General features: G+C 46.8%; 1 protein-coding gene across 2 annotated transcripts in view; it reads left to right on the plus strand.

Annotated features, from left to right (window-relative positions):
- ARMH3 (armadillo like helical domain containing 3) overlaps nt 1–13089 on the plus strand; it is a 123760-nt gene extending 110671 nt beyond the window's left edge. For both annotated transcript variants that reach the window (XM_039708993.1, XM_039708994.1), the window contains exons 25-26: nt 4824–4940; nt 10739–13089. In XM_039708993.1, coding sequence (XP_039564927.1) covers nt 4824–4940; nt 10739–10831 — 210 coding nt within the window. In that variant the 3' untranslated portion in view covers nt 10832–13089. The remainder of the gene's footprint in view (nt 1–4823; nt 4941–10738) is intronic.
- Nucleotides 13090–13295: the final 206 nt, after the last annotated feature.

Consider the following 13295-nt stretch of genomic DNA (forward strand, 5'->3'; position numbering starts at 1 on the left):
TGTGTCGTGGTAGTTAAGGACTGTCTTATGGGCATGGAGAAGCTTTAGTGAGGTACTAGTGATGCTGACTGATTGCATTCTTGTGCTTTCCTGTGCTAATTAAAAAGACAGTGTAGAGACCTTGATTTGTTCTCCTGTTTTTCCTTTTATTTTTCTGTCGTTACCTGTGCGTGTTTCCTGGGACCTACCCACCACCAGGTCCTTTGCTGGGTGCTGTGAATTGCTGGTGCTCTCTAATTTTATGTTCCAGTAAGGCAGAGACTGCAGATGCAGATGATGAAAGATTCTGCAGGTTAAAAAGTTACTAAGCAATGAAGCAAATGATATCTGCTAGATAGATGGGCCTTAGAGCTGCATGTTGCCCATTAGGTTTTACTGCTGGTGCAGCTCCCTCTGGCATTGCTGCTAACAGCAGCAGTGTTCTCCTGGGCACAGTGGGGGTAGGAGACTGCTGTAATCCCTGTGTTTCCCCAGGACAGGATCTTCCAGGAGGGCTGGTCTCTCCTGGGGGAGTGCAGTACGTTGCCTCTTGTTGAGGATCAGTCAGAGGAAACGGCTCTGGTGCAGTAAGGGAAAAATCAGTGTGGAGGGACTAGTACAGCAAAATGATGGTGTGTGTTTTGAATGCTGAAAATTTCAGGGGAGGAGCAACTGCTTCTGGGGGAAATGGTTTCAGAGCTCCTGTGAGAGGAGGCCACTGACCCAACCAACCAAGATTGTCCATCCAGTTTGTAAGGTAGTGGTGAGCTGGTGGATGGAGCAAAGTAAGGAGCCACAAACTGGGAAATAATCCTGTTCTCTGGGTGCAGTGACCTGGCATGGCATGGGTGGGATGCTGCAGAGAGCTGAGCCCCACATCAGTCCTCCTTTGGAAGCTGTGTTCCCTCCTGCCATGTTCCTAAGGGGATGCCCCTACTCACAAGCTGTTGGTGTGACTGGGGAAGGAGAGTTTTATGGGGCATGGGCAGTTGTAGCTGCAGGAGGAAGCTGAGATCCAAATGCCAGAGAAAGCACTTGCTGTTCAGAGCAGCTTCTGAAAAGTTGGTTTGGGGACATGTGCAGGCACCTGAATCTCCAGCATTTCTCTGGAACTTCTAGAAATCAGTCAGTGAGTGAGGGGTGACAGGGGGTTAATTTGATGGCAGATTATCTTTAAATTACAGTGGTGCAGCTCCACTGAGTTCTGGTTTGTTGCAGTGGAAAAAATGAGCGAATGTAGCCTCTGGGCTGATACAGGTAACTGCAGGAAGGGAATTCAGCAGCCTTCCCTCCTCCTGTATTGACCCTGTCTGAGTTGCTTGCTTCCGTCATACTGCTTTTTTAAGACTCTGATCCCCCTAAGGTAACCTACAAAAAGACTTTTAGATTGTGACTCCATTAGGGTTTGTTTGTTGGGGTTTTTTTTCACTGTAAAGATCCAGTAAACCATTTAAAAAAAAAATAAAAAACCTTCCCCTGCATGTTTATCCTTGCAGTCATGGGGGCATCACATCAAGCTCCTTGAAGATCATCTACAGTCTGATTTCATCTGTCCTTGCCTGACACTAAAACTGGTGTTTTTCCAGCTTCTCGTGAGGTTATAAAAAATCTGAATGACTATTTAAAATCTGTTTGGAAGAGCAGCTAAAAATCCATTCCCTTCTCATACTTGACCATCATGGAATTCATGTTTTCTAGACACAAGACTACCAAGAAGAATGGGTTGAACAAGACTTTGAAGGAGAAATGCTTTAATCCCAAAATTAAATTGCTCTAGTTCCTTTGTATCTGACAGAAAGGTGTAGATAAAGATCTTGTGTGTTTAAGGGAAAAGGCTGTTCTTCCTGCAGTAGTTTTCCTGAGCAAAAGTCAAAGCAATGTGTAAGAAGGGCAAAGGATGCTAACATACAGTCTTCTGTTACACAAAGGATGTGAATTTTTTTGTCATCTGTGTAGGAAGTTGATGCCTTTTAAACCTTCCTGTTAGGTATTCTTAATACCTTCTGCTGCTCTTTGACCTGTCCTCTGTCTAGCAGCTGCATCTTAAAGAGCAGATGAAATCATCTCAAGGATGGCAGGTCCTAATCTCAGTAATAGCTTCTATCCATTTCAAGGTATGAAGTTGAAATGATCTGTGAGTGGGTTTATCTCAGATCCCACGTAGCATTTTTTCTCAGTAGCAGGCAAGAAAGGGAAATTATCAGGCAGTGGGGAGAAGCTGTTTATTTTTAACTTACCCTTTCTTTTTAAGTGCTATTTCATAATTAAAGGAGATAAGGAGTGGAAGCCAATGAAATACATAGCTGAAGGGATAAGCTGATCTCAAGCTCACTGCAGAGATTACAATAAGTAACAGAGTAGAGACTTGGGGGGCCTCTTTCCTTCCCTGTCCTCATCCTAAAGTATCAAACTGAGTTCTTAGCTGCCTTTCAAAGGTGATGCAAGCGGACAGATTTAAAGGGTTTTGGTTACAGAGCTCACTATTGCTCTCAGATTTTACTTTTCTTCATCGTGGCTTGAGGATGCCTCTCTTGAGTATCTGAAGAGATCTCTGCTCAGAGCTAGCAAGGAGGAATCCTGATTGTTCCTAAAGAAATACATGCATCCACTGAATGATCACAACTGTGTGGCACTGTGCACACCTGTGTGTCTGGGAATACAGGGAGACTGAAGGGAAGGCTCCTGGGGAGTCAGGTAGCCCTGAATAAAATACCTTTGCTCTTGAATTACTGCTGCAGAAACCTGTTCAACTCCTCACCTTTCAAACCAGGTTCTTTCTCTGCAGCTTACTAATCTTGGTCAATTTGGCTTCCTCTGATTGACAGGAGCAAGCTGCCAGATCCTTTAGTGCTCAGCAGAAGGTGCATTATGCTATTACACTGTGTCCCTAGTGGATAGTTATTCCTGTGCCCAGGTGGCTTTCTTTCATCATTGCTCTTGGCTCTGCAATACTTCTTGTAGCTTCTGCACACAGGAGCAAGAAGGGCAGGCTGAATTTGGAGATGGATGTCATTGCAGGGGATTCTTTCTGCCAGTGGAGCTGACAAACAAAACAGCATTAGGAAATGAGTACCTGAGAGGAGGCTGCGAGCCTTTGCAACACTGGCAAGCTGTTTTAAATAACATTGCAGAATCAGAATCAATGCAGTTGGAAAAGGGCTCTGAGACCTTCAAGTCCAAATTCTTACTCCTATCCCTAGCTTGTGTCTGCGGTCCTGGAGGACGGTTGAGCTGCAGAGACTGTGTGACCATCTCACCTGGGAACCACTTCTGGAGCCTCTTTTTTGCCCCCAGTCCTCATTTGGTTGATTCCCTGTAGCTTCTGCCATCTCAGGCCCTTGCATGAGTATCTGTGTGCACCACAGCCAAATGCAGAGTTTGGGGGAAATAAGCTTTTGAAGGAACCCTAAGCAACTTCTGATTTCTTAGAATCAAAGATGTAAGGACAATGTTCAAAGTCCTGTAAAGGGCAGGAGCTGCCATCTGCCTAAAGGGGCAGTTGACAGTAGTGCTTACACTGCTGGGAGTACAAGGGGAGAAGTGCAAGGGCTCCTTGTTGTTCTGGTCACTGTTGTCTTCAATCCTCTGCAATGCTCTTCTTAGGATCTTTTCTGAGTTGTGATGCCTTGGAGCAGGGTCCTCTGCCTTTGCACCTTTTACCATGTGTCTTCCTGACTGAAGCTTGTCATGAGCTGGGGTTACTGTAGTGCAAATCTCAGATGTTCATATTCTGTTTAGCTCTCAGAGTAAATGGCAGCAGCCTAAGAATGAAGTTCATGTGTTTAGGAGAATCATTTCAGGCATATGTTTGCCCAGGAGTGTTGATTTCCATGGTTCCCTGTAGGAAGATTGTTGTCACTGACCATCTCACAAGTGCTTTGAGGAATATGTTAGTCCATGCAATGCTTTAAAGCTAAAAATCATTGTGGGAGTCCCTCTTGCTGTTCCCTAGTTAGGAAAATTAATAGTTCAATAGAACAGAGATGTGTAACTAGGAGTTTGCAAGTATAGCCCAATGCTGGGAGCAGAGTGGGGCAGTAATAAAAGCTGGAACTGCTTTGGTTGCAATGGAGGCTGACAGTAAAGTATCTCTGGGGCAGAAAGACCTGGATTCATATCTTCGTGTCTTTCTAAAAGCAGAGTCCACACCAAGGCTGGTCTTCTCTTAGTGCTTGTCAGAAGCTTGTTCCTATCAGGAGAGACATGCAGCGCTCTGTATGGAAGCTGACCTGAGCAGCTCTAGAAGCTGGTGATTTAGCAGGCTGTGAATGGTGATTCATGAGCCAGGAGGGAAGTGTGGTGACAAAACTAACCTTGGAAAGATCATGGGACTGGGCAAATCTGTGTTTGTATTGTGCTTCTGTGTTGTATCTGGGTGCACATGTGGTAATTAGCTGCTTGGTTTATTAATATGTCTAATTCTGATGACAGAAAGCTGCTGCCATGCATATAGGTTTCATCTACCATTTTCATGAATGGAGAAATTCTGCAAATTTCAGGACTGTTCCTTGGCATTAGGAGGCCTTTTGTACCCACCTCTATGTTGTTAATCATGAGCCAAATATTGGCTGTTAAAGCCATCTCTGTCATGAGAACAGGTGCCAGAGCTGTGATCTCTCTCAGCCCTGCTCTCCTGTGCTGAGGAGCGTGTGGGTCCTGATTGCTGTGCTGTGTTTGGCTGTTTCTGTGCTGAGGAGCATGTGGGTCCTGATTGCTGTGCTGTGTTTGGCTGTTTCTGTGCTGAGGAGCATGTGGGTCCTGATTGCTGTGCTGTGTTTGGCTGTTTCTGTGCTGAGGAGCATGTGGGTCCTGATTGCTGTGCTGTGTTTGGCTGTTTCTGGCAGGTTCTGGAGGTGGTGCGGTCCAACTATGACACGCTGACGCTGAAGCTGCAGGACGGGCTGGACCAGTACGAGCGCTACTCGGAGCAGCACAAGGAGGCTGCCTTCTTCAAAGAGCTGGTGAGCTGCCTTGCCTCTGAGCAATCAACAGCCCTCTCTGAGCCTTTGCGTGTGGCCTGGGCAGTGGTATTTGGGGTGTAGCTGAGCAGTCCCATTACTCCACTGGACTGCCCCCAAAGACAGGGCAGGAGCAGGATCTGGACAGACACTGCTTGTCTTAACAGATCTGAGAGCTCCCTGTGTGCCTGAAGAGGAACCTGCAGGCTGCTTAGGTCAGATGGTCTCTGTCCCTTTTCCCATGGGGATTTGCTCTGCTTTGTAGTGGTAAATCTATATGGGAAGAAGCTGACTGAGCTGACTGCTCCCATCTGGGGTTAATCATGCAGAGCAACTTTGCCTTTTTGCTGTTGTTAAGGGGACCATGAAGTTTGGGACTGGTGAAATGCCTTCCTGCTCATTGCTTTTCTCCATCACTCAGAAAAAAGGGTTCCCAAGCAAAGAAAGTGAAGGCATTCCCTAGAAATGTCTCCATCTGCAAGAGGAAAAGATTGATGGTAGGAAGACCCACAAAAATTATAGAGCAAAGACAAAAATTAGTCTAAATAATAATTGAGGTTGGTAGTTATAATTCTTCAGCAAGTCAGCTTGCTTACCCTTTTCCAGAGAGCCCTGAGAGAACTTTTCTTGTCCAACAGCCACATGAGCATGGAGGCAGTGTTTTTGTAGTGATTGGTGTGTGAGGGAAGCCTCACTCTTGAATCATTACAGCTTCACCAAAAGGGAGGGATCTCTAACTTTGGCAGCCTTCTCCACCAGGCTGAGAACTGATTCTTTCTCCCAGCTCTGTCCCTGCTGATTGATGAGTAATTGATGCCTGCCTACTCTGTCACGAGTCTCCATGAGTTTGGGCATGTTGTTGTGCACCCTTCTGTCAGCTCTGCTCCAGAACAAGCACCTGAAATGGTTTTGTTTCCTTTTACAGCATGCTTTTAATTCCCTTGGGGTCATTCCAGCCCTGACACTGGGTATTACATGGGCAAAACCACTTGCAATTGCTTCTATGCTATTTTTCCTTGTTCTTTTGTGTCTGTTTTTGTCTCTGGCTGCTGTTTGACACAGCTTTCCTGGAACACAGCAAAGAAATTTGGCCATAGCCTCCCTGTGACACAGGCTTCTTCTGTTACTGTACCCTGGAAATAAGACACATTCCTGCTTCTGTTGTCATTTGCTCTGTCCCAAGGGCTCCCACCCTCAGCCAACATCTCCTTCCCCTTGGCCACAAAACTGCTCTGCTTCCTGCATGTCCCACTTTCCACTCGGCCTGGCAGAGGCTCAGGCCGATCATGCCAATTGATTTAAAATTATACTCTCAGTCCTATGATCATCACAGCCACGAAACACTTCAGCTAAAACAATTTTCTTCCTAGACCAATTTCCTATTTTTTTCAAAACCTCAATTTTGTATCATTTAAGAATCTGTTTATCATAACCAGCCCATCAACTCCCTTGTGAAAATTACCCATCCAGGTACCCCTGGGACCCTCTCCCCAAGAGCATATAAAAGCCTGAATAATTACTGTATAAATGTGCTGATTTGACCCAGTTGTGAATCAGTTTAATCCACATCTCTAGATGCCCTGAGAATTGGGACCCTATTAAATGTTCTTTACTCACAGCTACAGAAAATCCCCTGCATTCCATTAAGCCGTTCCCTCAACACAGCGGGAAGTGAGCCTGATACGTTGTGATTTGTCTTCAGCAAATCCACTTGGCCTCCCGGCCTCCTCGCTCTGTTTTTCTCTAGGTGCACAGTAACTGATGGCTTTATTAATTGTTCAAACAACTCATCAAAAAGGCCCTAATCTGCCCTGTCCTTCCCATAGCCCCTTCAAACCAGGTACTTGCTCTCTTTCTGTGAAGCTTTTGAGTATTTATTTCAGCTTCTGTTGCTGGTCTGATACTGGATAATACCCCTCTACCCAGTTTGGTTTAAACAAAAAAACACAAATAAACTTTGGGTTTAACCTCTGAGGTTTGCAGGATTTCATGGAGGAGGCAGAGGGAAGTTGGTGAAAATCTCTTTGTGAGCTGTACCACAGGATCAGGGTGTATTACAAGTTTCTGAATTCATTGGTCCCATCAGGTCTTCCTGGACAGGATCTGCTTGCAAATAATTCTTTCCAGATTCTGACAGGTTTTCTTATCACTGTCTGCAAATGTTTGCATCAAAGCAAACCCTTCTTGGGTGGGGAATGACACAGAGGAGACATTTTCCTTTTCAGCTGCCTTTTTATCTCTCTTTGCTGCCATTAAGTAGGTGAGCAGAAGCTTCCCCAAGCCATTCTGGGGGCTCCTTTATGCTTAGAAATCTTGTTCTCACTCCTTTGACCTGCTTTGCTAATTCACTGCTTCACTTCTCTTGCTTTGCCTCAGTGCTGCTCTTTCTTGCTAATCCCAAAGAAAAATCTGCTTTCTTCTCCCATTCCCTTTACAGAGAGGTTTTCAAAGGCTGCAATACTGTGGCCACATTGTGGTGGAAGGTGATGTGCAGATTGTTTTATCAGCTGGGTTTTTGGCATGTTGTGCTGCCTTTGAGGGGCTGAAGGAATGAAGTTTGGAAGTTTTCTAACACTCTTTATTTCTTTTCCTTTGAAGCCTCAGGGATGTCATTTGAGGTCTGTGCTGCTTTGATAGAATGAATGGTTTGGATGTGAGCTTTTGGACCCTCACATTGCAGCTGGAGGAGTGTGTGGAAAGAGATTTCAGCATCTTTCCAAAACATGCACTGTCTTTGCAGTTAGATAGGTTTCATCAGTCTCAACATAGTCTGATTAGGGATTGATTTCTACTGGGGAAATTATCTTAATTTGACTCTTAATTAAGTGTAGTAGTCAGTGTAAATGTTCTTCCCATTGTACAAATAATTTAAGGGCTGCTTGTTGATTAGGAATTGGTTTAGTTGATGAGCTTGCTGTGAAATAGGAGTGTTGGTACAACCTTGCACATTTCCAGCTCTAATGAAACAAAACTAAAATTTAATCGTGTTTTTCCCCATGGTTAATGCCCTTGCTTCATCCATTCTTTCATTTACTCATTCTTCCACAGATGATGTCAGTATTTTGTGTATTTTCCATTTTTTCAACGTTTTTGGACTAATAGTAAGAAAACAATTTTAGAGCTCTTCTGTCCCTAATTCTCCAGGGTACTCCATACAGAAGCAAGAGAGGACATGTGCTCTGCATGTACTTCCTAGCAGAATTCATGTTAAAGCTCTGACCTTAATTTCTGCAGTTCTGGAGCCTTTGTGTAAGTCTGGAGGAATCTGGTAAATTCCAGGCTGGCAGCCAGGCCTGGGCTGCCCACTGGCCCAAAAGCTAGGAGGCATCCTGGGGTGTTTCCTTATGGAGCAGCTTAGGTAGACTACAGGAGGCTTCCGAAATGCATCCTTGTTGCAGACTGACACCTCCCTGTGTAACTGTCTGGTCTTCCAGCTCCAAAAGGGAGATGAGATCTGGCTCCCTGTGCTGAGCCCTGGAGATAACTTGATTTAACTTTAATTTGAGCTACTCTTACCTTTTAAGCAGGTTGGCTCAGGCTGACTGATTTCTCACAGCAGAAGAAATGCTGGGCAGAGATTTGTGTAAAAGTCACTCTTGCGTGTTTTCGTGCTCACTCTTCTCCCCAGTTTGTGTTAAGGCAGATCTACGTTCATCTAGACTGCTCTTGACCAAAGTTTGTGTCTAAAGCTTCTCTTGAAACCTGAAGCTGTCTTTAAATGAAACTAGCTCCACAGTAGCTTCAGGTGAGCTCCTCCACCACTTCACAGCCCATAGGTTTTAAAAGCATTTCCTCTTTTCCTGTGTAAATCTTCTTTGTCTGAATTAGGCTGTGTATTTCTTGCCCCATCCCTGGGGAGCCAGATAAATATTACTCACTGTTCTCTTTCTGACCTCATTTTACATAATGGAGTGTGTTTGCTCTATTCCTCCTTCTCTTTGCAAACTAATCAGGCTAATTAATTTCTTGTGCTCTGCCCCATCGCTACGATTTCTGCTAAGCCCTGTGTTCTCATTGTGCCACTCCAGCCTCACTTTCTGGGCTTGCAGAGACTCCTTCTTGGAGACCTTGATGTGTATACGAGCTGGGAATCTTCTACTGCTGGTGCCTGAGTCCTGGCAGCAGTTCCTGAGGCCAGGAGCTCATTACTGCTTGTACTTTGTGTTGCTGGGACCCACAGAAATGGTTTTAGTCAGAATAAGGATACTGGCTTACACTGCTTGTAGCATCTGCCCCTTTTCTTCAGGCAGTCATATTCCCCTGAGCAGAGAACTCCCCACAGCTCATTACTGGTGTTCTTTCCTTCTTGTAAGAACTGGCTGGATCACTGGCATTGGAGCACTTGGTAGGACTGGGACCAAATCCTGTCAGTGGGACTCCTGTCTCCTGGCAGCAGGACAGACCCGTGCCAAGCAGTGTTCTGGTGTTTAACACAGGGTACAACCGTGCTACTGAAAACTAAAACTATTTGAGGATGGAGTAAGTAAAAATACACCTAAAGTAGAGAGTTGAGGGGGTGCTCCAAGGGAACAAAGATGCTTGGGGTCTCTGCCAAGCATCCTGATGAAGGAGAGTTTGTGGTTTCTGCAGATGACATAAAACTTAAATACTTTGTCTTTTAGGGTAGACATCTTTGCTGGCATCTCGGGTTGGTAGGGTTTATGAAATGGGGCTCACTGGGGTTCATTTCACAGCTTTCCCTGTTAACCTTTCAAGTTTTGATTTCCTTCCCTTTCTTACACATTCTGCCTTTTGGGTAGCTTTCTGCCCTTTCAGTGTGCTTTCCTCACCAGGGTAGCAAGGGACCCTCGGCAGTGTGTATATATTTGCTCTTGCAGCCCCTGGTATTGGATTCCTCATTATGCATCTATATAATTCTTCCTCCAGTGCTTGTATAAAGTACAAAACACTAACCAGGTCAGCAACAACCTTATTATCACAGGCTCCAAGTCTCTGGGATCTGTAATCCTGTTGTTTGGATGAGCTTGTGTCAGTTTTGCTTTCTGTCACTGCTGCACAGTCGCTGACACAGATGATGTTTGACTTTGTTTTCTTGTTGCCAAGTGCAGCTGAGACTGAGCCCAGTCTGGGGCCTGCGTATTTGGCTCACGAGTCTGCAGGCACGAGGGGGGAAGGGAAGCTGCTGCCAGCAGGGCTTCCCAGCTCTTCTTTGTGCTCTGTGGGTGACCAGAAGTCTGGGTGTCATTGAGGGATAAAGGTGTCTCTTCTTCAGAGACAGCCAGTGAGCCAGCTGCACGTGCACAGCACTCGGAATACACACAGCTGGCTCTGAACCCAGGGGTTTCTGCCAGCCTGGGTGATAATTTGTGTTTACAGCACAGTGGCGTGGCCTCTGTCCTCTCCTTCAGTCTGTATCTTTGGCTCTGTGGGTTCTGGAGCAGGACAGAGGCCATGGCACTGCGTTACTCTGGGAAATGCTCACTGGCACTCTGGTGGGCATTGATAAAATATGATCTTTAAGCTGCAGCCTGGGAGTGCTCACTTCCCCCATCTCTTTGCCCCAGTGCAGGAAACACAGAGCATCTTCTCCCATCCCCTTCTCATTGGGAGTTTACTCACCTTGCTGGGATGTCACTGCAGACATTCCTGTTTTTCCAAGAAACAGCTGAACCTCAGCATTTCCCTGCTAGGCTGGAGTCTCAGTGAGAGCTTGCTGCAGCAATTGCTGTGGAGCTGTAAATGCAAAACAGCTCCGTGCTGAGCGTGGAGGTCAGCAGTGTCAAAACTACCAGGCTCGTGAGGAGTCCCGTGGCTAAAGCATCCCCTTTTGTTTCTGTCAGGTCCGCTCCATCAGCATCAACGTGAGGAAGAACCTTGCTTTCAACACACTGAGCCAGGAGCTGCTGCTGAAGGAGTTCTCGACGATCTCGTGAAGCGGGGCCGCTGCCGCAGCGCGGGCGGAGCGGGCCGGGCGGGCAGGGACACTCCAGCTCTGCGGCCGGTGCCGCCGAAGGGACTGTGTTTCTTCTAGGGGAACGCCTTGCTGCTGTGTGTTTGATCCCAAAGGAATGTGTTTAAACAGAACTTGGGCTGAGGAGAGCTGATTGGCATGTTGAGGAGGAAGCAATTTTTTATGGTGTCACGGGGAGTGGGCAGCCATTCCTGTGACATGGCAATGGGAGATTCCCTCCACAGCCTCAGGGAAAATGCACTGGAAACCTTTGTAGCAGAGCTGGGGAGAGCTCACAACTGAAATAATAAAACCAGCCCAGCTGTGTGAAACTGTTCTGGGTAGAGATTGCTCACCTGCTCTATGGGGAAAGCTCTCTGGTCCCAGGTGAGCGCTGTTCTTTTCCATCAGCCTGGGTTAAGGTGTCCTTCTGTCATGTAAGTCAAATCCACTGCCATCCCATTGGGAATGGCTTTGGATTATAAAAGTTTCCCCAAGGAGCAGGCTTTGCTCACTGCTGTCTCCTGATGTCAAAAGGTGTCACTTCAACCAAGACATCAGATTACTGGAAAAGGGGAAACTCTGCCTCCAAGGCTGTTGGCTTGCAGGGTCCAGTGTGAGCCAGTATACAAGAACATGGGTGATCAAACAGAGCACTTTGTTACTGGAGACCAGCTCTGCTTGGGGTCATGCTGCTTCCAGTAGCCCCAGCTCATCCGCTGTTTCTAAGGTAGAGGGACATTTTTAGATATTTGGTTTTCATGGGGCAGAGGACAGGCTGACTCCTCCTCCCCGCTCACCTTAAAGCTAGTTAGAGACTGCTTTGCGACAATCCTCCTCTTCCTCACAGGAACATCTGCCTTGCACATGTTTGCAGGTGCCTGGTGACCTTCATAAATGAAGAAGTCTCCAGTTTTTCCTTTGTGTGTAGCACACAGTTAAAATGCATCTGGAGAAGCAGTGACTTCACTTTCTCGCCCTCCTGTCTTCATCAGCGACCTACAGCGGTGGTCTGCTGAGGGCTTCCTAAGGAGGAGCTCTGGGATGAAGCTGTGGAGCACAGGCAGACCTCTCTGCTCCAGAGCCGGTGCTTCAGAGTGCCCAGATCTGGCAGAGCCTGTTTAGAGTGCTGTGTCAGGCTCCCAGCTCAGGAATACACAGCATAAAACACCCATTCCATGCCTGTTCCCTGCTCATGCATTTTCAGCTCCCAGCAGTGATGTTTTGATATTAGGATCTGGCTTGACTTGGTGCACTGAAGTAGACAAGTTATTTACATCCCAGATCCACAGGTTTTTTTTTTCCTCCCCCTAGAAAACAGATTTTTTTTTTTTAAAGTGCCTAGTCCTGCTCTTAGCCTTGTAGGTTACTGTGAGTAATGTGGATGTCATGCTCATTTACTACCATTTTTAGGCAAGGCTTTTTTCATGCTAATGTGCATTAATTGTGTTAATGTTTCATCTTACCTGCTATGAGCATGGGAAACTGAAAGCTGTGTCCTTGGCCACCCACTGGGCACAACACTGATGCCATCCCTGTGTTGTCTTTGGGAGCACTGGCTTCTCTCAGCAGATGATACTATTCCTCAGCAGGGAATTGTCTGGCTTTTAACAGCTGAGCCAGACATCTATTTGCTCTCTGCCATACAAGTGTATGGGAATGTGTATGTGTCAGAGGGACAGTGCTTAGGAGAGCAAGCAGGCTCCATAAAATCACTGCCTGAGAACAGGCCAGGGCATGTAGAGGAGGCAGCTTCTCCAGTGGAAAATGAGAACAGTTGTTTGCAGTATGTGGTGCTTGTTTGGGGGGATAGAGGGGGATCTCACCTCTGAGGGGGGAGTTCCTTCTAAAGGGGACTTGAGGTGCAGCCCAGCATTGTGACTGTTGGAGCATTGAGCCATCCAGCTGTCCTCATGCCTCCTGTTCTCTGAGCCCATTTAGGCTGAGCCTAGACACGTATGTGAGGGAGTTTGGGATGAGTCTGCTTCTGACTTGGCAGCCTCTGGAATTTTCAGCTTCTCACTCTGGGCTCAGCTGTCCTGTCTCCCTGAGGATGCTCCCTTGCTGGGATGATCACAGAAGCCCAGGCATGTGTAGGATCAGTTCCTGAGCCCAGCCCTCATCCAAGTCTGAGCTGGGGAAGACTGTGATACATGTCCTCTTGTCACACTGTCACTGAACCAAGCACTGTAAATGGATGTACATGCAAACCTAGAGCTCAATAAATAGCAGAGCCCCGCCTGTCCAGTGTGCAGTGTTTGTCCTTCACGGAGGGAGAGGGGGGTGGTTGTGGGAGTGGCCCTGTCACCATTTGGTGGCACACTGGCTGCAGCAGGGCTGTCACCTGCCCTTGGGCTCTTCCTGCCTGTGCAGAGGGCTCTGTGGCTCTGCACAGTGGTGCTTTGTCCAGTGTGCAGGTACCATCCAGTAGTCAGCATCCCCCTTCC

This window comes from Passer montanus, unplaced genomic scaffold (genome assembly GCF_014805655.1).
Source record: "Passer montanus isolate IOZ18808 unplaced genomic scaffold, ASM1480565v1 scaffold21, whole genome shotgun sequence".
In the NCBI taxonomy this organism is placed as follows: Eukaryota; Metazoa; Chordata; class Aves; order Passeriformes; family Passeridae; genus Passer; species Passer montanus.